The 27,682-nt window shown below is 50.8% G+C and overlaps 1 protein-coding gene across 3 annotated transcripts; it reads left to right on the top strand.

Moving 5' to 3' along the window:
* The first annotated feature begins 971 nt into the window (after nucleotides 1–971).
* On the top strand, nucleotides 972–19,577 carry LOC149308726 (arrestin-C-like). Of its 3 annotated transcripts, none has more exons than XM_089536366.1 (16): nucleotides 972–1,069; nucleotides 3,069–3,153; nucleotides 3,577–3,607; nucleotides 4,172–4,232; nucleotides 5,297–5,341; nucleotides 6,481–6,680; nucleotides 8,411–8,470; nucleotides 10,305–10,372; nucleotides 11,098–11,233; nucleotides 11,561–11,645; nucleotides 13,123–13,195; nucleotides 13,580–13,717; nucleotides 13,805–13,888; nucleotides 14,895–14,918; nucleotides 15,377–15,429; nucleotides 19,354–19,577. In XM_089536366.1, the coding sequence occupies exons 2-16, from the start codon at nucleotides 3,137–3,139 to the stop codon at nucleotides 19,476–19,478; spliced, it is 1,200 nt and encodes a 399-aa protein (XP_089392492.1). In that variant the 5' UTR covers nucleotides 972–1,069; nucleotides 3,069–3,136; the 3' UTR covers nucleotides 19,479–19,577. The 3 variants fall into 3 exon arrangements, with proteins under 3 accessions (XP_089392492.1, XP_089392490.1, XP_089392491.1); XM_089536364.1 differs by having other exon boundaries at nucleotides 17,343–19,422; XM_089536365.1 differs by lacking the exon at nucleotides 19,354–19,577 and having other exon boundaries at nucleotides 15,377–15,437.
* Nucleotides 19,578–27,682: the final 8,105 nt, after the last annotated feature.

Raw genomic sequence — 27,682 nt, 5'->3', positions numbered from 1 at the left:
CAAAAACCAAAGTAATACTGGTTCCAGACAAGGCCCCTTTCACTCGCAGAGTCTTCTCATGCCAGATGTCCCTCCTCCAATATCTGTGCCTCTCATTCCTTTTTCTCCCGAAGCACCTTACAGTTCTCCCGATTGACATTCATTTTATTAGTTTTGGCCCAGCTTTCTAATCTATTCAGGTCATTTTGAACTTTGGTCCTGTCTGGAGTATTAGCCACTCCTCCTCATTTGTTGTCACCTGCAAATGTGAACACCCCCCCCCCCGTTCTTCCACCCAAGTCACTGATCCTGAATAGCCCTGGGCCCAGGACAGAACCATGGCACTCCGCTGGTCACGTGTCTCCTTCCAGGAGGAAGGAAGCCCCGGATGAAAAAATAACTTCTAGCCTCTCTCTCTCTCTCTCTCTCTCTCTCTCTCTCTCTCTTTCTCTCTCATTTGCCTTGTTTATGAATCTTTCTTTTTGGCCCCTTGTCAATTATTTGTAACTGAAAGAGAATTACTGAACGAGGATCATCTATCTCTGTGGGTGCACACAGATTACCTAATGAAGAGTCTCATTATCATTGTTATTAGCAGGGGCACTGACATTGGCGGAGGAAGCCAGCGACCTCCGGTGCCAGCGCTTCCAACCTGCCGCCCCGGCCCTTTGCCAGCCCTCCCTCCGGAGCCCCGTAGGGCCCCAGGCGCCCCACTCGCGGAGGAGTCCGTGGGGCCGGAGGCTAATCGCCTGCCCCTGAGCCGCTTTATCAATCTGGGTAATCTTCTTTCTTTCTTTCTCCAGGCGGGCTGCCTGCCACGGGAGAAGGCCAGGCTTAGGGCCCATCTCTTCCTCAAGCGGCAGCAGAGGAGCAGGCCAGCTAAGAGGCTAATAGGATTCGGCCTCAAAATACTCTATCTGCCATAAGCACAGATCAACAAACACACCGGCCCTTTACACAACGAGGGAGGGAGAGAGGCAGGCAGGGAGGGGGAGCCCCTCCGGGGGTATAAGAAGCCCAGGGACGAGGGTCGGGAGCCTCTCGGCACTTGGGACCCACAGCCTCCGCGCTCACTCCCTTCTCTTGGCAGGTAAGCCATTGCTGAGCTCTTTCTGGCTGCGAGGGCGAACGGATTCTGCCAATGGAGCAGCTCCAGTGAGAAGGAGGAAGGGCCCCAGGGCAGGCTTTGGGGGGCCCTAGGGACACGGCAGCGAGTGGGGCAGCCCCTCCCGTTTGCCTGCAAACTCTGCGAGGACCGGGCTGGGGGCTCCTTTCCTCCTCTAGGGCCCAGGCCCTCCTTTCCCTAAAGGACAGGCACCTGCTCCCCACAGCTGTCTCTCCGAAGGCTCGGGGCATGTGGCCACACTCTTGCCTTGCGCCTTGGCCATCATTCCCTGAGGCCCAGAAGCAGAGGCACAGCCACCCTTCAAGGCGCCAGGCCTCCTGGGTGTCCGCATTGCAAGGCCTTGGCCGCGGGAGGAGGGCCTCCGGCGACGGGCCCCAGAAGCGCCGGCCCTCGCTCTCCGGCAGCCTCTCCGCTGCGGCTGGCTTGAAACATCGGCGCCGCTTCGTTTGATTGCAACCGAGAGCCCAACTGCCCCCTGAGCACCAAACCCCGCCGCCTAGCAAGGAACATGCTTTTTAGGGAACGCCTTCCTAAAGGGCCTTTTTACCCAGAAGAGGGGCTCCTGGCCCTAAGTGGCCTCGGCGGCCCCGGCCCCGGCCCCTAAACCCCGGGAGGAGAGGAGGAAGGAGCGCAGCCCTCGGCGCGTGTCTCTGCTTCTGCCTGAAAGGCTCCTGGGGAAATCGTCCTTATAAATTGGGGGGGGGGAGGCGGGGGGGCTGAAGAAGAAACACTCTGCCATGGAATCAATGAAAAAATAACACAGAAAACGAAACACGACCATATTGAGTAAATGTTTAAAAATAAAATTAATGCATCAGGAAAAAGGAGGAACTATGTCTTAGTTGTATTAACTGAAAGCAAAGGGGGGCGCTCACTCCCAGACAGTATTTTCAAGGGGAAAGCTGTGGAGAGAGGCCACACTTAATGCCCCCCCCCCCCCGATGAAAACATCCAGAAGAACCAGGGCAACTCCCCCCCACGGTCGCTCCCTTTCTTCCTTAAGGGCAGAGGGACTGGCAAGGCAAAGCAGGCACTAAAAGCCCCCAGCCCCTCCCCCCGAGCGCCCTGAGCCAGAAGGAGTCCGCAGGGGAAGGCTTGGCTCCTCTCAGCCCCACTGCACCCCGAAGGTTTTCTGGGCAGGTTTGACCATTTAGTCCACTTCTGGCTGACCATTGCTAAGGAGAGCCCCCCACCCCGAGGCAGAGCCTTGGTGTCCCAATTTGCCCGATCTTTGGGGGTGGGGGCTGAGCCCTGGAGGTGCCCCCGCCTTCCCAGGGTCCTTCGCCCCCCTCCCCCCCCCCGTGGCCTGGACAGGTCTCTTCAGGTCAAGGCTGGCGGCAGCCTCCCTTTAAGGCGCTCCTCCTGAGCTGCCTCATCCCGGCTAAGCAGCCCGAAAACCGGCCGATTAGCGCGAGGGGGTGGGGTGGGGGGCTAAGGCTGGCTGCTAAACGCCGAGGAGGCGCCTGGGGAGGCAGGGGGCGTTGAGGGGCTTTGGGGAAACGTTTCCTTGGGGAGAGGAGGGAGGGAGGGTCCTCCTGTGGGGCTCCCCACCCAGCATCCCCCAGCTTTGGAGGCAGCAAAGGGGGACTAGAGCAAGGGCCGGGCCCCCTCCTCTTAGGAAAAGAAAAAGAGGGGCGGCCGGATCGCACGGGCTCCCTCGCCCCACATGAGCTCCTTGCCCGCAGGACCGAAGCTGGGCGGCACTCTCTGGCCGAAGCCCCCGGGGTGCCCCGAGGCCGCTCAGCTGCGAGGAGGAGGAGGAGGAGGAGGAGGAGGAGGAGAGCCGCGGGGAGGAGAGGACCGGGCGTTGGGATGGGATGAGGCCTTGGAGGAGGGCTCCGGGGTCCCCGGGCCAAAGAAGCGCCCAGCCTAGGGCTCCGCGGGCTTTCGGAAACGGGGTGCTCCTCGGCAGGGCTCGCCTTCCTTCCTTCCTCCCTTCTTCCTCTTCCTCTTCCTCCTGCAGGAATCCCGCCGCCGCCGCCGCCGCCGCCGAGGAAGGAAGGAAGGAAGGAAGGAAGGAAGGAAGGAAGGATGGCCGAGGGATCCAAGTAGGTTTCGGTGCTTCGTTTCTAGATGCGTGGAGCAGGAAAAGCGGAATTATTTGGCTTGGGCAACATTTCTTCCGGGCTCTGCTACTGTCCCAGCCTGCATGGAACTGGGCACGCTGGCAGAATTGTGTCTCACTTGTTGCCTCCCCTCCTATGTGGAGCTGCCCAGTTCTCTGGCTGGCATGGCGGGCGGGATTTGGTGTAAACCCCTTCCTTCCCTGTCCTTGGCCCTCTTTCCCCTGCTGTGCTGGCAGAGCAGAAATAGGAGCCCAGTCTGGCCAGGTTGCCTCCTCCAACAGTCCCCAGCTGGCATTTCTGCCAGGCGCCCCCCCCCCCCAAAATAAGGTGTGCTACCGACAAGTGTTACCTACATGCCTCCTCTAAGTCTCCCCCTCTGCTTTCTTTTCTTTTCTCGCTTGGCAGAGTGTATAAGAAGACCTGCCCCAATGGGAAGGTAAGACAAGGCCAGAAATGGGGCCAGAAATGCCACTCAGGCCTGAAGGACAGTTATTGACTTCTACTGAAGAGGCCTTCTCTGTCCAAAAAGGGCTGGAGTGGGGGTCGGGGAGATAAATTACACGGTGGCAAGCCCCCTTGTCCATTAGGCCCCGGACCTGTTTGGGTACTGAATGTGAGACACACTCCCAGTTGCCTCCTCTGTCTCTCTGTGCTGTAAACTCTCCCCGCCTTTGTCCCGAGAGATCATCAGGGGACACTCCACGCAACCATTTTCCTTGCTTTGCCAGGAATCTGGGTATGCAGGACCCATGTGGCAACATTAACTAGCAGTGCGTGTCCTCCAAAGCCTTCTCCTCATGCTTTCTGGCCATTTGTGCCCTTTTGCCAGGAGGATGGGAGTTCTCCTTCCTTCCTGCCCTCCTTCAGTGGGGAGTGGGGAGTGGGGGAGGGAAGCCAGGGAAACCCAGCCGATGCTCCCCCGTCCAAGGAGGGGCCTAAGAAGCAGAGCCCAATGGCACGGCCAGCAGTTTGTGAGCTCCCTCTTCTCCTGCCCACCTAGCTGTCCATCTACCTGGGGAAGAGGGACTTCGTGGACCACGTGGAGTCGGTGGAGCCTGTGGGTGAGTGAATACATTCCCGCTCTCTCAACTCCCATCTCTCAGCCTTCATCCGCAGCAGCAGCAGCAGCAAGCGAAGTGGGCGGGGCACAGGGCCCTTCGCGTGACGGCTCTGTGGGGGCTCAGCCGAATAAGCCAGGCCTAAGAAGACAAGCTGCTGGTGGGAGACCCCATTTTACAAACTAAAACCATGCCTGACCCAGTGGCAAAGGGTCCGCTGTGCTGGACCCCTGGGCAGACGCAGGTGGCGCCACCCTCCGTGGAAGGCCAGCCCCATGGACGGTGCCCCCAGCTCCAGCCCCGGCTCCCCTGCCTCTGCCCTGGGCCCAGCTCCAGCCCCGGCTCCCCTGCCTCTGCCCTGGGCCCAGCTCCAGCCCCGGCTCCCCTGCCTCTGCCCTGGGCCCAGCTCCAGCCCCGGCTCCCCTGCCTCTGCCCTGGGCCCAGCTCCAGCCCCGGCTCCCCTGCCTCTGCCCTGGGCCCAGCTCCAGCCCCGGCTCCCCTGCCTCTGCCCTGGGCCCAGCTCCAGCCCCGGCTCCCCTGCCTCTGCCCTGGGCCCAGCTCCAGCGCTGGCCAGACGCTGCTGGACGGGTGAAGGGCCGAGAGCCGGTGGCAGGAAGAGGCCCGTGAACTGAGCCCCGCTCCGCTCCCAAGTGCCCTTCTGGTCGCCGCTGGGTCACGTTTCAGGGCCCTGCTCCTAAGAGCTCAAGCCCCTCTTTCCACTGGCTTAGAAACATGCGGCAAGAGAGCCACTGCCCTCCTCTTGTGGGAAGCGCTTGTTTTGTGCCCCTCGCTGTTGCAACCTCAAGTCCGGGGCGAGACCTTTAGGCTGCAGCCCTTCAGGCACTTTCTGAGAAGTAAACCCCCGACTCGCCAGCGCTTGGCTCCCAGTAAACATGTCCAAGTCCCCCGAAGCGCAGAGATGCCGAGATGCTCAGAGGAGCGCCTCTTCCTGCTCCGGCTGAAGGGAGCCAGTGGGTTTACCCGAGTGTCGTGGGGGATCAGGGCCCCTCAGAGGGCCCACGAAAGGCCTTTGCTTGACCGGCCTCTTCTCTTCTCTTGGCTCGCAGACGGGGTGATCCTGATCGACCCGGAGTACCTGAAGGACAGGAAAGGTAGGGCTCTCTGCACGTTTGTGTAGGCGTTCACAAACCAGACCTTGCCTTGCGACGGTGGGCGGCTGAGAGGGAACTAGGCAACGACGGAGGGGTCTCAAGCCCATGAAGAGTCAGTCAAAGGGGCAGCATCCGCGGAGAGCTGGGTCCAGCCCTTGGTCAGCTCCTCGCTACTCTTCCTGCTTTGCTTCCAAGGGCTACATAAGGACTTCAGAGAAAGGCCTGCTTTTTATTTTTGAATACAATAAAACTTGTAGCCTTATGTCTTAAAATAGATACACTTATTTTGGGAACTATAGTATTTTTATGTCCAGATTCTAGATGTAGGAGGTTAGGGAAATGGTTAAATAAGCTACGTTTCCAGCTGACAAAGACTCCCCTGACATTTGCTGATAGGTTAGTTAGTGACATCAATTACTATAGGGAAACCCTGACCCCAAAGGGCTGCCTCACCAAGGACCCTGTCTCCCGGAGGAGAGGGCCAGAAGCCCCATGGCGAAGTGGCCAGGCAGGACAGGGACTGTCTTCCCAGTGAGGATGGGCAGTGGATGGACCTGGCAGAAATATTTAGCCATGCATCTATTGATTGGTTGGTTTAAATCCCACTTACCCCCAAATGGGACCCAAAGTGGCATGGTGCCATTGCTGTGGGCATGTGCAGCCACTGCCCTGGACTTTCAGAAGTGGGCAGGACTGGCCCGGTCCTCCTTGAATCCAGTGAATCCAGTCTCAGGGCCGGAGGGATTGGCGCCACCAGCCTTGAGTCCTAATCCTCCCTTGGTCTGCAGTTAAGGCCCTGGTTCTTGGAAGGAAAGCCTGGGAGTTTAGAGCAGTGCCCTTGTGGGTGGGTGGGGGGGGGTGTCTCAGCAATATGCACTTGCTTTCCAGACCACCCTCCTCCCAAAAAGAGCTGGGACTGAAGGGGGGTGAGTTCCCGCCTGTCTTCCCACCTTTAGTCACTCCCTGGCTTCAGCTGTAAACGCAGAAGACCTCCTTTGCTCTCTGACTTCAGAAATGCTTCAAGCAACGGGACTAACAAGACTGTTTCTCCCCATCTCTTCCCATGGCCTCTCTTTGCCCCTCTGCCCCATGGCTCTCTTTCCTCCCCACTTCCCTCCTTTCGCTTTCTGGGTGACCAGTGTATGTGACCCTCACCTGTGCGTTCCGCTATGGCCGAGATGACCTGGATGTCATCGGCTTGACCTTCAGGAAGGACCTCTATGTCCTCACCACGCAGATCTTCCCACCTGTGCCAGACCAAGCCCCCAAGACCCTCACTCCGCTGCAGGACAAACTCATGAAGAAACTGGGGGAGAACGCCTATCCCTTCACTTTTGAGGTAGGCCCCAGGTCCTTCTGGGCTCTTTTTCAAGGGGAGGGGGCTTGCAGTTGCTCTGGGGTTTGTGCTTTCCTTTAAACACTGTAAGATGTGAGTTTTCCTGCTTAGGGCCGCTGAGCCTGTCTGGACAGGAGGAAGTCCAGCAGTATGGAGGCTGGAGGAGTCCTGCTCCCTTTTGCTAGAGATGAGGGACTTGTCTGCATGTCGCAGAGCATTTGGGGAGACCCTTGGCGCTGGCCATTGCCCCCAAAGGAAGCTTCAACCCACACACCCTTCTTAGATTGCATGTGTGTGTGTGTGTGTTTGTGTTTCTGTGTGTGAGAGAGAGACCGTGAAGTCTCAGTCCCCTTACAAAGGCCCATAAGACAGCCTGATTGTGTTCCAAGAGGCTGGACCGAGGCCTGTGGCTCTGCAGACATGCAGACAAGTCTGGGAGAAGGAGGCTGGCCCCCAGTGGCCCAGCTCACCCCCAAAAGGATCAAGGGGTAGTTCCAGCAGCCCCTCCCTCCGAGGTGGAGGGGAAGGAAGGCAGCCGCCATTGCCCCTTGCCCCTGTGCCACTTCCATCTTGCCTGTAGAGCCCAGTCTGGCTGTGGAAGCAGTTGGATGCTTTGCCTCTCATCTTCTTGACCGTGTGGGGACTGAGATGAGGGCCATCAGCAGCAAACTGCTCCTGGGACCCAGGGTGCCGCTGTCCCTTGCGAAGCCACAGACCCCTTTATTAGGCAGAGACCAGTGCATTTCCCAAGAAGACTCTGTACTGCTACATCTGGAAAAAACTTTAGGTGTTTATAGGCAAAATCCTGTCTTGGCACAGGTGCCCTTGGGAAAGCCTCTCTCAGCCCCAGAGGAAGGCAATGGCAACCCCCCTCTGAAGAAGCCTGCTAAGAAAACCCTTTGATAGGGTCACCACAAGTCAGGGAAGACATGATGGCACACCAGTAGAGTTCAGCTCATTATAGTCCAAGCAGCCCTCCTCCCCCAGAAGTTTGGCCTTTGTTGGAGGTAGAAACCTCTAAGCAGCCTGAGTCAGTCAGCTCAGTCCAAATTCCATCTGAAGCCCTCAGAAAAGTCAGAAGGTGCCAACTGGCTTTATTTGGGGACAGAAATACCCCCCAGTCTGCAAGGAAGAGCCATATCAAGGCGGCTGTTGCCCCCCAGCGCCTCTGTAGACATACAGGCGCACACAGAAACACACATCCCACCGACTTGCCAGCTCCCTTTCGGTCCTTCAGGTGCCAGGCAAAAAGTGTCTTGTTCACCTTGGAAACATCTGGTGCCTGAGGGCTTCCTGGAGGAAGCAGCTGGCGGTCGCCCAGCAGAGTCCCTAGTCTGCCCTTTGGGTTTTTTAAAATAGTGAAGATAAAAAAATACTTTGGTTCTTAATATAAAGTATCTGTGTATTTTCCTTCGTTTGGAAGGGCTCTATTTGTGTGGATCACACAAACCAAAGACATTTAGAAATAAAGGTGGGGCCCTACAACTTGTGAACATCGCTTTCCTCTGCCAAGTCAGAGGAGGAAGGTGCTGGCTCTGCACCCACATCACGGGCGCATGATCTCTCCTGCCGCTTCTAAGGCACAGGTGGCGGGATGGAGAGGGGGCAGTCCCGGCGGGAGCGCTTCCTTCATCCCTTCCTCTTCTGGTTTTGCCACTGGAAGCCAATGACCTCCCCCCTCACAAGCTCCTCTGCCTGACCTCTGAGCCCCTCTCCCCTCTCCCTTCTTGCAGATGGCGACCAACCTGCCCTGCTCCGTCACACTGCAGCCAGGACCAGATGACGCAGGGAAGGTGGGTAGGAAGGACTCTGCCTTGGTCTCTTTTATTCTGCGTCATTTTGCCATCACAAGATCTTTGGCACATGGGGGGAAAACAAATTTTACAAAGCGCATATTAAGGCAAGTGGCATCACTAAGTGAGTGCTCTCTGGGAAAGCAGCCAACACCTGACAACAAATCCAAACAAACACAGAAAAACTCCACACAGAATTTATGGAGCAAGATCATTCTTACAGGCAAAGGCAGACAAAGTCAGGAACCAATCTGAGTGTAAGCCAAAGGGTCAAGCTAAGAGTGAAGTCAGGCAGTCCAGGGCAAAGGTTCCAGAAGAACAGAGTGGCCAGGGCAGTCCGTAGTCCAAAGGGTCAAGCTGAGAAATCAGAACCGAGTCAGGAAGCAAGGTGTTTTTTCCAGAGAACTCAGAGAACTTCTGACAAATGCTCTGGCGTCCTTCCCAGGCTTTTTATCATGACTCTCATTAGTGCAGGTGGTTTTAATGCGCTGGTGTTTTTCATAAAGCCTCCTCAGGGACCGGAGGCATGCCTTTCTGATCTCCTCTGGCTGTAGGTAGGCATGTGATCCTCCTCTGTGTCTACAGTCCTAGAAAGCCCTGCTGCCAGGAGGCTTGGCTACTGGTTGCCTTGTGAAGCCACAGCTTCTGCTGGAGTCTCAGGGCAGAGCTAGGGCCTGGCTCAGGCTCAGGCTCAGGCTCAGCTTCAGAGCCCTCCTCAGCCAGGCTGGGCCTGACAAATGCAGTGGTGCAGACCACACCAGGAGGCATCCCAGAGGAAAGGCGCTACCTGGCCAGGCCCTCCTCCGGCTGCAGGGTGCATATGCACTGGCCATGTGCCCACCCCCCTCTCCTCCACTGCCCTGGTTCTCTCCATGAAGAGGAAGCCAAGGCACTAGAAGAAGTGGGCAGTGTGTGCCCGTTAGGTCCTTTTCCTGCCCCTTGGCAGGAAGCAAGTGGGCAGCCGGGCAGAGAGTGAGGCAGGGGACCGTGTTTGGGCCAATGCTGGGGCCATTTTGTTGCCAAGCAAAGACAAAGGGGTGAGGGTGACCCCAGTCATTTTGCAGGTTATTTTGTTCACTCTGCCAGGTTCTTGAACTCTTTACTGAAATTGTTGCTTGGTTTTCTGCTTCATGGTTACATATTTAGAGGAAGAGAGAGAGAGAGAGTTTTATGCTGGTTTTCTCTAATCTTTCTTGTATGCCATCCTGATGGTTTTGCTAATCTATTCTAGATTATGGGCCAGGTCCCACATCGCGGGCAGAGGGTGCAGTGCTCTGTACCCACAGGAAACAGGGAACGTTCTAGAGACCTTAAACTGTCTCATCATCATCATCATCATCATCATCACATTTATTTTTATCCCACCCCTCTGCGCAACGCAACACAACGCAACCGGGGCGGCTTGCAACATTGAAATATACATTCCATACCTCCCACACCCATCCCCTTAAAATACAATTAAACAGTTAATGCTTTTAAAAATATAACTTCAAGTGATCAATAACAATACAAACAGTGGATCGTATCACTGTAGCCTTTGGTGGCTGGGTATCGATTCAGGAAAGGCCTGCTGGAAGAGCGTAAAGAAATGCAATGTGGCCTTTTGATGCGCATAAGCCATTCTGCAGAGACATGTGAGGAAGCTGACTGTAGTCCACAGAATGTTATGCCAGAATAAACAGGCTGTCTCCAAAGGACCATTGGACTCTGACATTTTCACTTCAATCCGGTGTCTCCTCACCTCCCAAAAAAACTATCTTCTGCTCAGGAGTTGTAAATGGAAGATGAGGAAACTATTTGCCTGTAAGCCTTTGCTCTTCTATTTTTCCATCAGTCTTGCGGTGTAGACTTTGAAGTAAAAGGATTTTGTGCTGAGAACTTGGAGGAGAAAATTCACAAGAGGTAAGGCTGGAATTTTTAAAAAACTATTTCCATACTGGAAAAAAATTTAAACCCTTTCTATGAGTGACCCCTAAAAACAAGTCAGCTCAGATCCTCAGGATGACCGGCCAAAAGGCATGATGTCAAAGGAAAAAGGAGAGAGAAGGAAGATGATGAACTCAGACCAAGCCAAGCAAGCTGTCCTTAAACGCAAGGGCAACCCATGGGTGTAATGCTTCAAGCACTGCAATGCACCCGCTATGCTCCTAGGAGAGAGAGATGGAGATAGTGCAGGGAGACGTTGGGAGAGGATGCCCCTTGAACACCTCTCAGGAGAGATGGAGGCTGCTCCCTGGGCAAGACGCCAGTCTCCGCATAGTGCTGCTATGCCACTCTGGCACCCCAGCCCCATTGGCACCCTCTTGTCCTTTGCTATTCTGGCTGCCCTGCCATGTCCTCTCCCTTCAAGTGCTCCAGGTGAGAGTGGAAGAAGGGGAGCTTCCTTCCTTCCTTCCTTCCTTCCTTCCTTCCTTCCTTCCTTTTTAGGATAGGAAGGAACCGCTCAGTAACAGGGAAACTTTAAATCATTCATGAATACATCTGCCCTAGGTCCCCTTCCCAATGCACAAGGCTTCTGTCTGTCGCAGACCTGGCACTCATAAGAAGGTGGTCTAGCTGGGTCTCTGGGCCGGTGGCTTTCAGGCTTTCACAGTCCTGGTGCGCTTCTCCCCTTCGTTCGCCTGCAGGAACTCTGTGCGGCTGGTGATCCGTAAGATCCAGTTTGCGCCAGTCAACACAGGCCCAGCGCCGAAGTCAGAGACCACGCGGCAGTTCATGATGTCCGACAAGCCCTTGCACTTGGAGGCCTCGCTGGACAAGGAGGTTCGTCTCCGCGGCCTTTTCTCTTGTAGCCTCTGTCTAGAGTCTTTGTTCTGCCTCCAGAGAAAACGCCCTTGTTTTGCTTTGCTCCTGAATGTGCTTTGCTTTATGTGAGACATTTTCCTCCTGGAGCCTCCTTCTCTCTATGGTCACTGTCTTCTCTTTTCTTCTAACCTCAAAATGCTAGAATTAAGACGCTTCATTACAGAGGTAGAAGAACGGAGACCCAGAAGATGAAGTAATGCCAGAAATACACAACCCAATGATGCTACAGGCCAGGTGGACACAGACATGTTTCGCCATCTGACGTTACGATTAATGTCATTTCAGATTTATTATCATGGCGATCCAATTGGAGTCAATGTCAACATTAACAATACTACTAACAAGATTGTGAAGAAGATCAAAATATCAGGTAATGAACCGGGGTGAGGGGATACAAAACCAGGGCTGTAGCTCATGTTCACACAGGCTGTGTGGCCAAGGACCACTCCACATTCTGGCTTCCATGCTTATTTCTCCATCTGTGTGCATCTATCCTCCCTTGTTCTGGAAGTGCTCTGTATCCTCCCTTATGCGACCGCACCCAGATTCATGCGCTCTGGAGCTCCAGCTGCACTAGGAATGGGTTCTGTGGCAGCATGCAGGCAAACGAACAAATCCTATTGAAATCACACACTGATATTACTTAGTGTGCAATCAGTAGAGCGCCTAGAGCCATTCACCCATTTTAGTCTGAGTACATGAATAATCTCACTCATGCCTCTTGGGTTTGTTGTTCACATCATGGAAGTACATTTCTGTGCATCTCTGAGAGTTCTATTGCTCACATGCGCCAGGACTAGAATAAAGATGGAGTTGAGGATATGAATGTATTCAAACCTTGTTCAAGACATGCAGAATTTTATCCTAGCTTGTCCCTGGTTTGTTGACATCAGTTAGTCACCCATCTGAGAATCCAACTCTGTTTGGAAACTCAGAAAACCCCCAGCACCAATTATCCCAGATTCAGTGTGGGTTTTTTGTCAGCCCCCCTTCCCCCCCCCCCCCCCCCGCCTCATAGGATGAATTCAAAATGCTTATTAACAACAAAGATTCAGTTCAGATTCTCCTTGCCTTTTTCCACCATCTGAATAACCCCAAGGGCCTCACAGGGCTGGGCAAGGCTGGGCCACTAGGACCCCAGCTGCTTCTCTGGCCAGATGCATCCTCCTCCTCCTCCTCCTCAGGCTAAAACAACAGCAGCAGCTGCAACCATGGCCTCTCTGCAGCTGTGATAAGAGAGGGACTGCTAGGCTTTATTCAGAAACTGCAAAAGAAGAGCTGAGTGGGGACAGGAAGCCTTTAAGAAGTCAAGTGCTTCTGCCACACTGCAAAAGCCATGCGGTTTGACACATCTTTAACTGCCATGGCTCCATCTTATAGAATCCTGGGATTTGTAATTTGTTGTGGCACTAGAGCCGTCTGACAGAGAAAGCTCGCAAAACTACAAATCCCAGGATTCCATAGCCTCCAGCCATGGCAGTTAGAGCAGCGCCAAGCGGCATGAATTTTGCAGTACAGATGCAGCCAAAGATGAAAATGCTGCTCAATAAGAGCAGCTCTGGCTTGAGATTGCTCACCAATAACCAATAATGTTATACTGGACCCAGGGAGAGCAGGGTGATAACAGGCAGCCTTGCCCTTTGGGAACCATTCTGTGTCTCCATATTCTGCTCTGACAGTTGCCTTTTGTCCTAAGTACAGATTACTGCTCAGGACCATAAGATCTGATCTTAAGTTCTCAGTCAGAGACTTTGCTAGTATAGTCTATAAAGCAAATGCTGACTTCCCCCCTGGACAGTGTGACTGAGTGCAATGTTTCTCCTCCTCCTCTCTTGTTCTCTCTCTAGTTGAGCAAATCACAGACGTGGTTCTCTATTCACTGGACAAATACACCAAGATTGTATGCTCAGAGGAATTTGTGTAAGTGGCATCTGGTTGACACGGAGCAAGAAAGAACTGGGAGGGTTGGGAAAGATCTCGGCTTGTTGGTGAAGAGAAAAGTCAAATCAGACTCAACTGAATAAGTTGCTGAATGGCAAGTCAGTGGGAGGCCACCATTCACTAGGTCTGCTGGTGTTTGGGATACGCAACTGGATTCAAACCAATGCCTGGTGTGTGTATGTGTGTGGGGGGGGATGACTCTCATGCCCCTCATTCCAGAAATGCTGCCCAGTTGTAAATCATCCTTGGCAATGGTAGCCTTCCCCTTTCGTCAGTCCCATGTGCTGGTTTTGCACATGGCCCCCACAGTCCTGTCAGGAGCGGATGGATGCTTTCAGGGCTTGTTCTCCTTGCCTTTTGCAGTGAGAATGTGGCAGCCAACTCCACCTTCTCCAAGAGCTACACAGTGACCCCCACCCTCTCCAACAACCGCGAGAAGCGTGGCCTGGCCCTGGATGGCAAGCTGAAGCACGAGGACACCAACCTGGCCTCCACCACTGTGTAAGGAAGCCTTTCCGCACCCACCTTCCGCCTTCGCTGCCTCTGGCTCTCAGCGCATTTTATCCCCCCTCTCTTTTCTCTCCTTAGCCTGAGACCTGGGATGGACAAGGAAGTTCTCGGGATCTTGGTTTCCTACAAAGTGAAAGTCAACCTGATGGTATCCAGAGGAGGGTGAGCATTGGTTCTGTGAGAAAGGAGGATGGGAAACCAGCTCACAGAGCTTCTGTGAGTCTCCCCTGCAAAAGTCTGGTCTGGATGAAGACCCTCCCCCCCAATTGAGCTGTTCTTGGATGCAGTCATGTACACTCATCCCGCCCCATTCACAGACTTGGAGTCCACTGTCTGGTCCTTTGCAGATGGCAAACAAGGAGGGACAAAATGGTGCACCTGCCCATGGCACATGCGTAGCAGCACGCACAGGAGTGCGGCGCCATTATAACCAATGGAGCTTGAATATCTGCGATATTTTTTATTCGGGGGGAGGGGGGGCAGAATGGATGCCCCGCAAATCAGGAGGGACGAATGTAGAGCATTCACACTGCTTGCTGTGACAGAAGGGGGCACTGGCGTGTACAATTCCAGGCATATCATGAATGGAACAGTTGCCTTTGGCTTCTTAAGCACATAAAGGATGAAAGTAATGGAGAGCTGGAGCCCAAAGAATAAGGACTGTGGCTCCATCGTGTTGGCACCATCATGCAATTGTGAGTTAGACCAGGAGGTGCAGGTCTGTTTGGCGCTGCAAGACTGATATAGTTTGACACCAGTTTAACTGCTGTGGTTCAATGCTATGGGATCCTAGGGCTTGTAGTGGCACCAGAGCTCTCTGGCAAAGAAGGCTAAGTATCTAACAGAACTATAGACCTCAGAATCCCATTGCACTGAGATGTGGCAATTCAAGTAGTGTCAAACTGCATTAATTCTGCAGTGCAGATTGGACTGTAGAGGCCAGACATTTTTTTATCTCAAACAACAACAACTTTTATCAGCATCAGCTACTTCTGATTTGGAGAACAGAGGCAGGAACCCTGTTAGTTGGCTCTACCTAGAGTAAACCCAATGCATCAATGGTTGAAAGGTAAGTCAGCATGGAGGTGCATCAGCCAGATATAAGCCATCGCATTCCTTGGTATTGTTCATCAGTGTAAATGTGTGCATTGTTTTTCTTTTTCTCCAGGATCTTGGGAGATCTCACATCAAGGTAAGGAACAATTTATTGCTGTCAAGCATTGTAATGGTGTCTTATTTTACTATCCTGCAATTTGTGGATGAGGGAATTGAGGGATGCACCTCGGTTAGATGGGATGCATTCTCACAGTTGGAGAGAGGATACTGTCTGGAGGAGCATTTTGTGATGTGTCTGGGAATGGCCTGTGTAGGTCTTACATTGTATGAACGAAAGTCCCATTGTCCCTTTATGAAGAATTGTCCTCCTCCTGAGCAGCGCTGAGACTCTGAGGGACTTTGAACCCAACTTCTGCCCCAACTAGAAGAAACCCATGGAATCAGTGTGGCTTAAACATGTGCTAGTTCATTATTTGTCAATAGGTTCTCTGCGTCTACTATAGTTAGGAGGAAAGATCCAGCCCTGTGTGCTCCCAGTTCCCCCCCAACCAGCCTCCTTTGGATCCTCCTCACTTACTCTGGTTACTCTTTCAGTGATGTCGGCGTGGAGATGGCTGTTATCCTGATGCATCCAAAACCTGCCGACAGTGAGTAAAGGCTTTTGCATAGAAAACGGGTTTGTGGGAGAGCAGCCAGGCCAGCCACCTGCATGATATGGAGGCCAGGGGAGCGTTGTCCTACTCATAGAGTCACGTAGTTGGAAGAGGCCTGAAGGGCCGTCCTCTCCAGCCCCTGCCATGCAGGAGGACACAGTCCAAGCAGCCTAGCAGGTGGCCTCTCTTGAGAGCTTCCAAAGATGGAGATGCCACCACTTTCTTGGGGAATCTGTCCCACTGTCAAGCAGCTCTTGCTCCCAGGAAGAGATTCCTGACACTCAGGTGAATCTCTGCCCTTCGAAGTATCAGACGTGGGTCTCTGTGGCGGGAAGACTGGGGGGTCAAAGGGTGCATGAGACGAGGCTCCCTGAGCCAGACACATCAGCCGGCCACTTGCACAGGTAGTCCCCACGACTGGTGCCAGGTGGAGGCCATGCGCTTGACTGAATGGACCACCTGGATTTCCCCCCCACACACACACACACAACTGAGTAGTTCCTGTAAAGGAGGCATTTAAAGAAGTAGTCCATGATTATGTGGAGCCCATGATTCCTTTCCATCACACTAGAGTGCAGTTGGATATTGTCATGTCCTTTGTTACAGAGGTCAGCTTTACAAACAACTTGCACATTTCTATTAGAAGACATAAGGTTTCACATTTGATAGGTTTTTGTGGGTCTTCCGGGCGATGTGGCCATTTTCTGGGCGCATTGATTCCTGATGTTCTGTGGCTGGCATCGTCAGAGAAATGCTAGGAATAAACTCTTCCAGAACACGGCTACATAGCCTGAAACACCCACAAACAAGTATGGACGTTGGCCGTGAAAGCCTCTGAGTTCACATTTGACACCTGAGTTGTTAAGAACTCTCTCAGTTGTGTGTCACTCAAACTCACATATTTTCTGGCGATTTCGTTAAGTTGGCAGACTAGTTTCCTGGCCTGAGAGACTGCCTTAGGAGCGTTTTGCAGGTTGGCTCTCCAGTTTGCAGAACCACAGCACACACTTCTTTCTCTCTCCAGTTTCCCTTCCAAGGAGTGCTGGGAAACAGCATACACACCCCAGAGAATGTGTACATTTACAGCACTATAGAAATAAACTAATAATAACAACAACAACAACAGAGAACCTGGGGCTGGCAGCCCTGATGGTGCATGGCTACTTCTGGGCAGGATCTGTGTTTTTCTGCTCTTAACCCCACTTTGCTCCAAACTAAGCACAGTTGGGGGGATCCTGGGGTTTCCTGGGGACTCTGGGGTGACCTCGGGTTCCTTTGGTGTGTAGACGGGAGGATCAGGCCAATTTGACCTCCCCTGATTCAGCCTGACCCAGTTGCCTACATGCCAAGGGCTGTCCTATCCTCCTCTGCAGAGCATTGCAGGGAAAGGGCCGGACTGTTTTTGTGCCACTTTCTCATCATGGGCCTCAGAACAGCAGCTCCATGTAAAACCTGCCTGATGTGCTGCTGCTGCTGCTGCTGCTTTTGCTGAGGTCAGCAATGGCTCTCCAGAGTTCTGTTGACCGCATGTCCAGGCGGCTGTTCTGGCACCAGCAGAAGGGGCTGCATGCCAGCCAGACTTTACAGGGAGCTCCTGTTCATGAAGAAGTCACCGCAGCAGCTCCAAATACAGGGGACAGGTCAGTGGGGCTGATGTGGATTCAGCTTGGTGCATGTGCTCACCATTGTGGCCAGTCCAGGGAATAATGCTCCAGAGTGGCCCCAGATTAAGTGGCCAGTGTAGCTGTGGGGCTCTCCCTGCCCCTTTTACTAGCCCCCTAAGAAACTCTTCTAGATTCTCCATCTGTAGATGAGATTATCTTTCAGCAATAATTATTAATTCAATTAACCAGCATATATTTCCTCCTTCCTTCCTCTGCTCCTCGGGATGTATTCACTAATAACAGCGACACCAAGGTAAAGGGGGCCGGGGGGGGGGGCTGAAACTTCCAAACCTTCCTGGGTCTCTTCAATAGAGCTGAGGCACCTTGACTTCTGGCGGCGCTTTTGACCAGAGATAAACACTTAAGGAAGTGGCTCCAGCAAACACTCAATTTCCTTGGGCAAAGTTTGAACTCATAATCTAAATTGCATTTTCATGACATTCTTAAATACAGTTGCAGATTTAGAAATAAAATGTAGGAAATACTGAACATGAATACTTAAAATACTATGATCTTAATTGGCCATGAAAGCCCAGAAACCACCTGCAGCGGGATAGAAGGGCCCAGAGAGCCGCCGCCTGAAGCAATCCAAGTCCCCCGGCGCATCAGCAGAAGGTGGCAAGGCAGCTGGCCACAAAAGCCCCCAAGGCCCCCATCCTGGCACCTGCTCCAGGGCAAAAGTGCTTCTCCAAATTGCAACCAGCCTCCCAGCATCTTACTTTGCTGCAGCTTCTATCTCGCTGGGTGTTGGTGGGATACCAGTTAGGTTTGGCCAACCAGATGTAGCACTTCGCCTTCCGTCTAGGCTCTTTTCTGGAATGATGCTTGGCCCCAAATGGGTATCCGAATGCGCTTTCCATGGAAGTCGTGCGGATTGTGCTCTCAGGCCCTGCTAGCCACACATAGCCGGCAAACTGGGTTTCTGGACCATCCTTCCATTCTGTCTCAGAGGGCTTCTGCGATTTCCAGGGTTAAATAATTTTTGTTATACAGGGAGCATGTACTATTCTGAACCTTACCTGGCCCAGTACTTAAGAAGCACCTTTACCCCACCCCAAAAGTGGATCCTGGAATGAATGTATTCATACGCAGTGTGGAAATGGATCATTTCCAGAGCCGAGGAAAAACCGGTGCCTAGGAGTGTGCAGAAGGGAGGAGCGGAGTGTGTCTCTCTCCTCCTCCTCTTCCTCTTCACTGCAACTGGCCCTGAACCCCAGCCCCAGCCCCTGAGGCCTCCAGAGGGTTACAGGGTTGCCCTTGCAGTGTGTTGAAGCACCGCCGGTTCTGGTGTGCCAAATACAAGGAACATGGACCGTTTTGCTTACAGTTCTCTCCCCCCCCCCATTCTTTTATCTCCTCTCCCTCCCATGGCTTTTCCTGTGTCTTGGTGTTCCTTTGCCATTTTCTCCTGTAAGGAGGTAACTAAGCTTCTTTATATGCATTTTAGTTTTAGATGTGGTTTATGCAGAAAGTTGTAGAATTGGAAAAAAAATCCTTTTCTGTTCCTTGTTGCAAACAATCATAAATTTCTCTGTGTCTTATAATGCTTCCTAAGTATTTGCTGATTGTGGTCTGGATGCATTTATATTTAGAACTATGTCAAAGGATACCTAAGATGTCAAGAAATTCTTTATTGGTTTTTGTTTTCCCTATCACTAATGGTCTCTTTAAAACAAACCCAAAAAGCCTTCTACCACCCACTCCCTGGGGCTCAGCCCAGACTCCTGGGAAGACCAAAGATGCTACGGATGCCACGAACGAAGCCCCCCCCCCCCAGTCCCATCCTTCTCCGAGGAAGCTTCTCCGGGGGAGGCAGCTCCATTGCTCTTCCAAAGGCAGCCAAGGGAAAGAGCCTCAGAGCCTTACTACCTGACACATTAATGCCCAGGCTGTGCTGTGCCACAGTCTTCAAGCCCTTGACTTCCATGGCTGATGTAAATGGTCCCTCCTTGTGTGTTGCCTGCCCACGTTTTCCTGGCCCCGATCCTCCCAAACGCGAGCAGAGAGGTGGCCATCAGAAGCCGTTCCTTGGGAGAGGAAGGGAGCAAGGGTCCTTCTCCAAGGCTGTGGAGTGACATTGTGGTGAGAGTAGATTAAAGAATGAAGGTGAATCTGCTGGCATGTTAATGGCCTATGGAGATAATAAAAGATGCCAGGCCCTGCCTCTGGCCCTGGTCACCTCACTCTCTCTGGACCCTGTCTGTTGTCCAAGGCAAGCGGGGAAAGGGGATGTTTGCCTGTTGGGAAGCCTCAGCCCCTAATTGCTTAATTATTTTCAGTGCGGAGGACATCGTGATTGAGGAATTTGCTCGTCAGAAGCTCAAAGGAGAGAAGGATGACGATGAAGAGAAGGAAGAAGAGGACAAAGCAGAGAGCTAATGTCCTTCGGCAGTGCAGTGAAACCGGGATCATCCCAAACCTTAACCTACCCAGGTCCTGGGTGCAGGGAGGGCTTTCCAGGCATTGCCATGTGCACTATGTTCAATACATGTACTCTGATATGTTAGTATTGTATTTGTGGTATGATAATAATGTTTTGATTGTTGTGGTAAATCCTACCACTTTCCAAAGGAAAACTAAAGCACCAAGCTCAGTCCTAGTTGTAAACACCAAAATGACCTGTAGATGATAGCATATGTATATACACTTGCTGCTCAAGACCTTGCAAAATGCCTTTTGGGAAGCTGTCCGTATGACTGCTACAGGGATGTGGAGATGGCCAGTTGCGTTGCTCCGCTCAGCTGAGTCTATCAGAGCTGCTGCCTGTCACTCTGGTGTTTGGAAATATGAATGTACTTGGCCCAGTTCTCACTCCTTGCATCTCCGGCTCACTCTACAAGGTTATAGTGTGTAAGGAGAAGTGACAGACAGTGCTTTTAAATTTTATACAGTGTTTTCTTACTGTTATGTTTTTTGAACGTTGGATGTTAGTGATACATTTTAAAGAAAACACTATCGAGAAATGGCCAGAGTTTGGAAGAACCTTGACAATATGTACCAGAAGTCCATTGGGACAATCCAGCCCAGAGACAAGTGTGATGCCAGGCAGCCTCAGAAGAGCCCTGTGTGGCGGAGCCTGAAGAGTGGGCCCCTGATTTCCAAGGCTCCTTGCGACTCAGTCGTTCCAAATGACTTCCCCCCCAGTGCTCTGTGATGCTCATTGGTCATGGTTAATTACAGGTGGCATTATTTGTAACAGCAGGATGCCCAAACCATCGTTTCTTTCCAAACTGGCCAACTCAGTTTATAAGATTAATACAGCTCTCTCAATTGAGATTCAGTGTTCATAAATCCATTTGCATGAAATCCCTGCAGCAGTCATCACTGGCTGTTGTGCTTGGCTCCCGAGGCGCAACTTTCTCCCTCGCTCACTTGTCATGGGGGCAAATATGAGGAAATGTTTAGAGGCCCATAAAATGCCTCTCATTCGGGGAAAGCAGTGCATTCTCAGTGTCTTGATGCACGTCTTGACTCTTCCTTAGGATTTTTGGTACCTTTGGTCTCTGCCTTTCCCTTCCTGCTTCCTGGAGGGAGGGAGGCTCAGCATTCAGCCTGCCGTTCTGCTGTTGGTTTAGAACATCTCTATGGTCTTCTTCCATTAAAAGTTTCTGACAAGTGCACAATAAAAAATTGAAACATTATTTGCCTGAGAATATGTGTACAGATATATTTACATAGCTCCATTCACATACATGGGTCCCCATGTATTATTATTATTAATAATAATAATAATAATAATAATAATAAAAAATTATTTATTTGTATACCGCTTTTCCTCCAGATCAAAGCGGTTCACAACATACAAGCTACATGTCACAAAGCAATACAATACATCAACAGTGACATCAGCGATCTCATACAATTAAACAAAAATCCTCTCTCCCCCTGAAGATGGTGGTCGGAAGGAGGGCTCTTTTCTTCTTCCAGGCGAGGCCTGTCGTTGCTGGCCTGCCTCTCTCCCCCTGAAGATGGTGGTTTGAAGGAGGGCAGACAAAGAGCCTCCCCGCGTGCTCCCTGCTGTGAGAGCTTGCAGGGCACAGCCATGGCAGGCGGCCTTCCCTTTGCCCCAAGCAGAGGGGCAAGAGCCAGCTGCCCTTCCTTGTGGTTGTGGCTCTCTTGGTGTGGATCCTCTCCCCACAGAGGGGGCCGTGAAGTGGGCCTAGTGGGCAGAGGGCATGCATGGCAGCGGCGGAGGTGAGAATACTATTCCAGGAAGCAGAGCAGCCTTGAGTGGGATGGTGCCGCGTGTGACTCTGGAGAAAGAGAGGAAGACTGCTCCAGGAGGTTGAAGGAGGGGCATTTCTTGTCGTCCCATTGTTGGCCACCAAAGAAGATGCCTGCAGGGAGGCTGAGCAGAGGCAGTGTCCACTCCTGGCCTGGCCACGTTGGCAGAGCTGCCAGGGGACAGTGGCCTTAGGGCGAGGGAGGGAGGGGATGCCAAAGTACTATGGAGCCCTGGTGGCGCAGTGGTTAAATGCCTGTACTGCAGCCATTCACTTGAAACCACAAGGTTGCGAGTTCAAGACCAGCAAAAGGGCCCAAGCTCGACTCAGGCTTGCATCCTTCCAAGGAGGGAGGTAAAATGAGTGCCCAGACTGTTGGGGGCAAATTAGCTTACTTGCTAATTAGTTTACTTGCTGTTCACCGCTATGATCTTTGGAATAGCGGTATATAAATAAAAAAAACAAAAACAAAAAAACCCTGGAAGAGAGGCAGGGATCTCTCCTTGCATTTGTATTTCTTTTGCAATTAATTATACAGTGGTACCCCGGGATACGAATTCACCGCGTTACGAAATTTCCGGGGTACGAAAAAGTTAGATTTAAAAAAACTGTTCCGGGTTACGAAGGATTTTTCGGGTTACGAAAATCTTTTCGGCGCGAAATTCAAAGCGCGGCTAGCGGCTAGCGGCTTTCCAGCGGCTTTTCGGGTTGCGAAATGTATCGGGTTACGAACGGCGCCGCGGAACGAATTAAATTCGTAACCCGAGGCACCACTGTATTGCTTTTGTGCATTCCATTCCGTTCTGTCTCTGCTTTTATTTTTCCTTGATTGGGTGCCTTGTCTTCCGCTGTACCTTCCCTTCTCTCTCGCTGTCGCCCAAAGGGAGGCAGAGGAGGACCTTCGGCCAAAGGACCCTCGCAGCCGCCTTCCCCAGCGCAGGACTCAATGAGCAGAAAAGGCAGAAGAGGCTGCCATGCCCTGCTGCGGCCACGAGAGGGCGAGCAAGGGCAGCGAGGAGGAAAGCAGCGCTCTGATTGGCTGCCTATTTCTGAGGGGTTTGACCTCGTTTCCTTTACCTGGCCCTTCCTTCGGTCTGATTGGTTAGCTATTTGTGAGGGGTTTGACCCTATTCCCTTTACCTGGCCTTTCCTTAGCTCTGATTGGCTGCCTATTTCTGAGGGGTTTGGCCTCGTTTCCTTTACCGACTCTGTATTAGGCCCTCTGAGACGACCTCCTAGATCGTCGCCATGGAGACGCTCTAGCCGTGCGCGACTCTGTGTTAGGCCCTCTGAGACGAACTCCTAGATCGTCGCCATGGAGACGCTCTAGCCGTATGCACTCGGAGGGCCGGCCTTTTCAGTCCTCGGAGCTCCCCGGCGCCCTCTTGTGTTCACTGTGAAGAATGACACCCCGAAGCGAAACAAAGAGATGCTATTTTCAAAGGAAGGCGGGAATGGCGGCCGCGTGGCGTTTGGCCTCTTCATGACGACGGAAGTGTATTTCCTTCTTCTCTTGAGAGAGAACTTATTTCATTTGTATTTTACTATATTTTTCGTTTTTAGAGAAGTTGTATTGAAATTTTAAAGATTTTAATTGACATTTTACTATCTGTCAGGCTTTCTCTAGACAAGAGTTCGTTGATGACCCGGGTGAGAGGGGGAACCAGCCACTTTGCAAAGGCTTTGTAAAAGGTCCATCTGAGTCCATCTGGTCCTGGAGCTGATTTGCCCCTTCCCTGGACTATGACCTCCTGGACCTCTTTCTCTGTCACAGGGGCCACCAATTCATCCTTGTCTGTGTGAGTCAGCCCTTGGTACATTTTCTCCAGTCCTACTAAAACAAAGGACAGTACTTGCCTATAGGGAAAGCATACTTGCCCATAGGGATTCATTGGAGATTGCTTGCCCATAGGGAATAATGGAGATTGCTTGCCCATAGAGAATCATTGGAGGTTGCTTGCCCATCGGAAATAATGGAGATTGGTTGCCCATAGAGAATCATTGCAGATTGCTTGCCCATAGGGAATAATTGATTTCTTGCCCATAGGAAATAATGGAGATTGCTTGCCCATAGGAAATAATAGATTGCTTGCCCATAGAGATTCATTAGAAATTGCTTGTGCGTAGAGCAGGGGTAGGCAACCTGTGGCCCGCGGGCCGGATGCGGCCCGGTGAGGCCTTGGGACCGGCCCCAGCCCGGTGCTGCCACCGATTGCTGCTGGGGCCTTTGGCCTCTTGCGCTCAGGGGGCAATTGTCTATAGAAGCCTCAGAAACATGCATTTATATTAAAAAAAAATTAAAATTAGCAAATTTTTTCACATGTCCTCCACCTTTTTTAAAAAAGTGTCCACTATTTGAAAATTTTGTCCTACATTTGTCCCTGTTTATTAATTTATATAATTTTAAAAAAATATTTACTTCTTTATTTTTTGGTTTCAGCCCCCCAGTTGTCTGAGGGACAGCAACCCGGCCCCCGGCTCAAAAAGGTTGCCTACCCCTGGGTTAGGGTTTGGGCTTGGGGTTAGGGTAAGGTTAGGGTTAGGGTTACGATTAGGGTTAGGATTAGGGTTAGGATTAGGGTTAGGATTATCCTATGAATTAGGGTTAGGATTAGGGTTAGGGTTGGGGTTAGGGTTAGGGTTAACAATCTCCATTATTTCCTATGGGCAATCAATCTCCAAGGATTCTCTATGGGCAAGCAATCTCCATTATTTCCTATGGCTTAGGGTTAGGGTTTGGGGTTAGGGTTAGGGTTAGTATTAGGATTAGGATTAGGGTAAAGATTAGGGTTAGGATTAGGGTTAGGGTTAGGATTAGGGTTTGGATAAGGATTAGAATAAGGATTAGGGTTCGGATTAGGGTTAGGGTTAGGGCTAGGGCCAGGGCTAGGGTTAGACGTTTGGGGTTAGGGTTAGATTTAGGCTTAGCAATCTCCATTATTTCCTATTGGCAAGCAATCTCCAATGATTCTCTATGGGCAAGCAATCTCCATTACTCCCTATGGGCAAGCAATCTCCAATGATTCTCTATGGGCAAACAATCTCCATTATTTCCGTTGGGTTAGGGTTAGGGTTAGGGTTACGGGTAGGGGTTGGGGTTGGGGTTAGGATTGGGGTTAGGGTTAGGGTTAGGGTTAGGGTCGGATTAGGGTTAGGGTTAGGGTTAGGGCTACGGTTAGGTCTAGGGGTTAGGGTTAGGGTTAGGGCTAGGGTTAGGGTTAGGGATGGGGTTAGCAATCTCCATTATTTCCTATGGGCAAGCAATCTCCAATGAAGCCCTATGGGCAAGCAATCTCCATTATTCCCTATGGGCAAACAATCTTCAATGATGTCTATCGGCAAGCAATCTCCATTATTTCCTTTAGGCAAGCAATCTCCAATGATTCTCTATGGCCAAGCAATCTCCATTATTTCCTTTAGGCAAGCAATCTCCAATGAATTTCTATGGGCAAGCAATCTCCATTACTCCCTAAGGGCAAGCAATCTCCAATGAATGTCTATAGGCAAGCAATCTCCATTATTCCCTATGGGCAAGCAATCTCCAATGATTCTCTATGGGCAAGCAATCTCCAATGATTCTCTATGGGCAAGCAATCTCCATTATTTCCTATGGGCAAACAATCTCCAATGATTCTCTATGGGCAAGCAATCTCCATTACTCCCTATGGGCAAGCAATCTCCAATGATTCTCTATGGGCAAGCAATGTCCATTATTCCCTATGGGCAAGCAATCTCCAATGATTCTCTATGGGCAAGCAATCTCCATTATGTCCTTTAGGCAAGCAATCTACAATGATTCTCTATGGGCAAGCAATCTCCATTATTTCCTATGGGTTAGGGTTAGGGTTTGGGGTTAGGTTTAGGGTCAGTATTAGGATTAGGATTAGGGTTAGGGTTAGGGTTAGGATTACGGTTAGGATTAGGATTAGGGTTAGGATTAGGATTAGGGTTAGGATAAGTATTAGGATTAGGGTTAGGATTACGATTAGGATTAGGGTTCGGATTAGGGTTAGGGTTAGGTTTAGGTCTAGGGCCAGGGCTAGGGGTTAGTGTGGGGGTTTGAGGTTTGGGGTTAGCGTTAGGGCTAGGGTTAGGGTTAGGGTTAGGGTTAGCAATCTCCATTATTTCCTATAGGCAAGCAATCTCCATTATTTCCTTTAGGCAAGCAATATCTAATGATTATCTTTGGGCAAGCAATCTCCATTATTTCCTATGGGCAAGGAATCTCCAATGATTCTCTATGGGCAAGCAATCTACATTACTCCCTATGGGCAAGCAATCTCCAAGGAATCTCTAGGGGCAAACAATCTCCATTATTTCCTATGGGTTAGGGTTAGGGTTAGGATTTGGTCTTAGGGTTAGGGTCAGTATTAGGATAAGGGTTAGGATTAGGGTTAGGATTAGGATTAGGATTAGGGTTCGGATTAGGGTTAGGGTTAGGTTTAGGTCTAGGGCCAGGGATAGCGGTTAGTGTGTGGGTTTGAGGTTTGGGGTTAGGGTTAGGGCTAGGGTTAGGGCTAGGGTTAGGGTTAGCAATCTCCATTATTTCCTAAAGGCAAGCAATCTCCAATGAATCTCTATGGGCAAGCAATCTCCATTATTTCCTATGGGCAAGCAATCTCCAATGATTCTCTATGGGCAAGCAATCTCCAATGATTCTCTATGGCCAAGCAATCTCCATTATGTCCTATGGGCAACCAATCTCCAATGATTCTCTATGGCCAAGCAATCTCCATTATGTCCTTTAGGCAAGCAATCTCCAATGATTCTCTATGGGCAAGCAATCTCCATTATTTCCTATGGGTTAGGGTTAGGGTTTGGGGTTAGGGTTAGGGTGAGTATTAGGATTAGGATTAGGGTTAGGATTAGGGTTAGGATTACGGTTAGGATTAGGATTAGGGTTAGGATTAGGGTTAGGATAAATATTAGGATTAGGGTTACGATTAGGATTAGGATTAGGGTTCGGATTAGGGTTAGGGTTAGGTTTAGTTCTAGGGCCAGGGCTAGGGGTTAGTGTGAGGGTTTGAGGTTTGGGGTTAGGGTTAGGGCTAGGGTTAGGGTTAGCAATCTCCATTATTTCCTATAGGCATGCAATCTCCAATGAATCTCTATGGGCAAGCAATCTCCATTATTTCCTATGGGCAAGCAATTTCTTATCTTTCCCTGTGGGCAGGTAAATACTATGTTTCCCAAAGGGCAAGCAATCTCCCATGAATCTCTATGGGCAAGAAATAACCATTATTTCCTATGGGCAAGTAATATCCAATGATTCTCTATGGGCAAGCAATCTCCATTATTTCCTATGGGCAAGCAATCTCCAATGATTCTCTATGGGCAAGCAATCTCCAATGATTCTCTATGGGCAAGTAATCTCCATTATTTGCTATGGGCAAGCAATCTCCAATGATTCTCTATGGGCAAGCAATCTCCATTATTTCCTATGGGCAAGCAATCTCCAATGATTCTCTATGGGCAAGCAATCCCCATTATTTTCTATGGGCAAGCAATCTCCAATGATTCTCTATGGGCAAGTAATCTCCATTATTTCCTATGAGCAAGCAATCTCCAATGTTTCTCTACTGGCAATCCATCTGCATTATTTCCTATGGGCAAGCAATTTCTTATCTTTCGTTATGGTCAGGTAAATACTATGTTTCCCAAGGGGCAAGCAATCTCCCATGAATCTCTATGGGCAAGAAATAACCATTATTTCCTATGGGCAAGCAATTTCTTATGTTTCCCTATGGTCAGGTAAATACTATGTTTCCCAAAGGGCAAGCAATCTCCAATGAATCTCTATGGGCAAGCAATCTCCATTATTTCCTATGGGCAGGCAATCTCCAATGAATCTCTATGGGCAAGCAATCTCCATTATTTCCTAGGGGCAAGCAATCTCCAATGATTCTCTATCGGCAATCCATCCGCATTATTTCCTATGGGCAAGCAATTTCTTATGTTTCCCTATGGTCAGGTAAATACTATGTTTCCCAAAGGGCAAGCAATCTCCAATGAATCTCTATGGGCAAGCAATCCCCATTATTTTCTATGGGCAAGCAATTTCTTATCTTTCCCTGTGGGCAGGTAAATACTATGTTTCCCAAAGAGCAAGCAATCTCCCATTAATCTCTATGGGCAAGAAATAACCATTATTTCCTATGGGCAAGCAATTTCTTATGTTTCCCTAAGGTCCGGTAAATACTATGTTTCCCAAACGGGAAGCAATCTCCAATGATTCTCTATTGGCAAGCAATCTCCATTATTTCCTATGGGCAAGTAATATCCAATGATTCTCTATGGGCAAGCAATCTCCATTATTTCTTATGGGCAAGCAATCTCCAATGATTCTCTATGGGCAATCCA

This window comes from Sceloporus occidentalis, unplaced genomic scaffold, assembly GCF_023333645.1.
Source record: "Sceloporus occidentalis isolate IW3139 unplaced genomic scaffold, rSceOcc1.0.p SCAF_8, whole genome shotgun sequence".
Classification (NCBI taxonomy): domain Eukaryota; kingdom Metazoa; phylum Chordata; class Lepidosauria; order Squamata; family Phrynosomatidae; genus Sceloporus; species Sceloporus occidentalis.
This window is presented reverse-complemented; position numbering and strand designations above follow the sequence as displayed.

Bases quoted from the DNA above. Each gene is read 5' to 3' on its own strand.
- LOC149308726 (XM_089536366.1), top strand. The intron at 11,234-11,560 runs GTTCGTCTCCGC...ATGTCATTTCAG, and splicing joins AGGCCTCGCTGGACAAGGAG to ATTTATTATCATGGCGATCC. The intron at 15,430-19,353 runs GTGAGTAAAGGC...GGGAAGCCTCAG, and splicing joins GCATCCAAAACCTGCCGACA to CCCCTAATTGCTTAATTATT.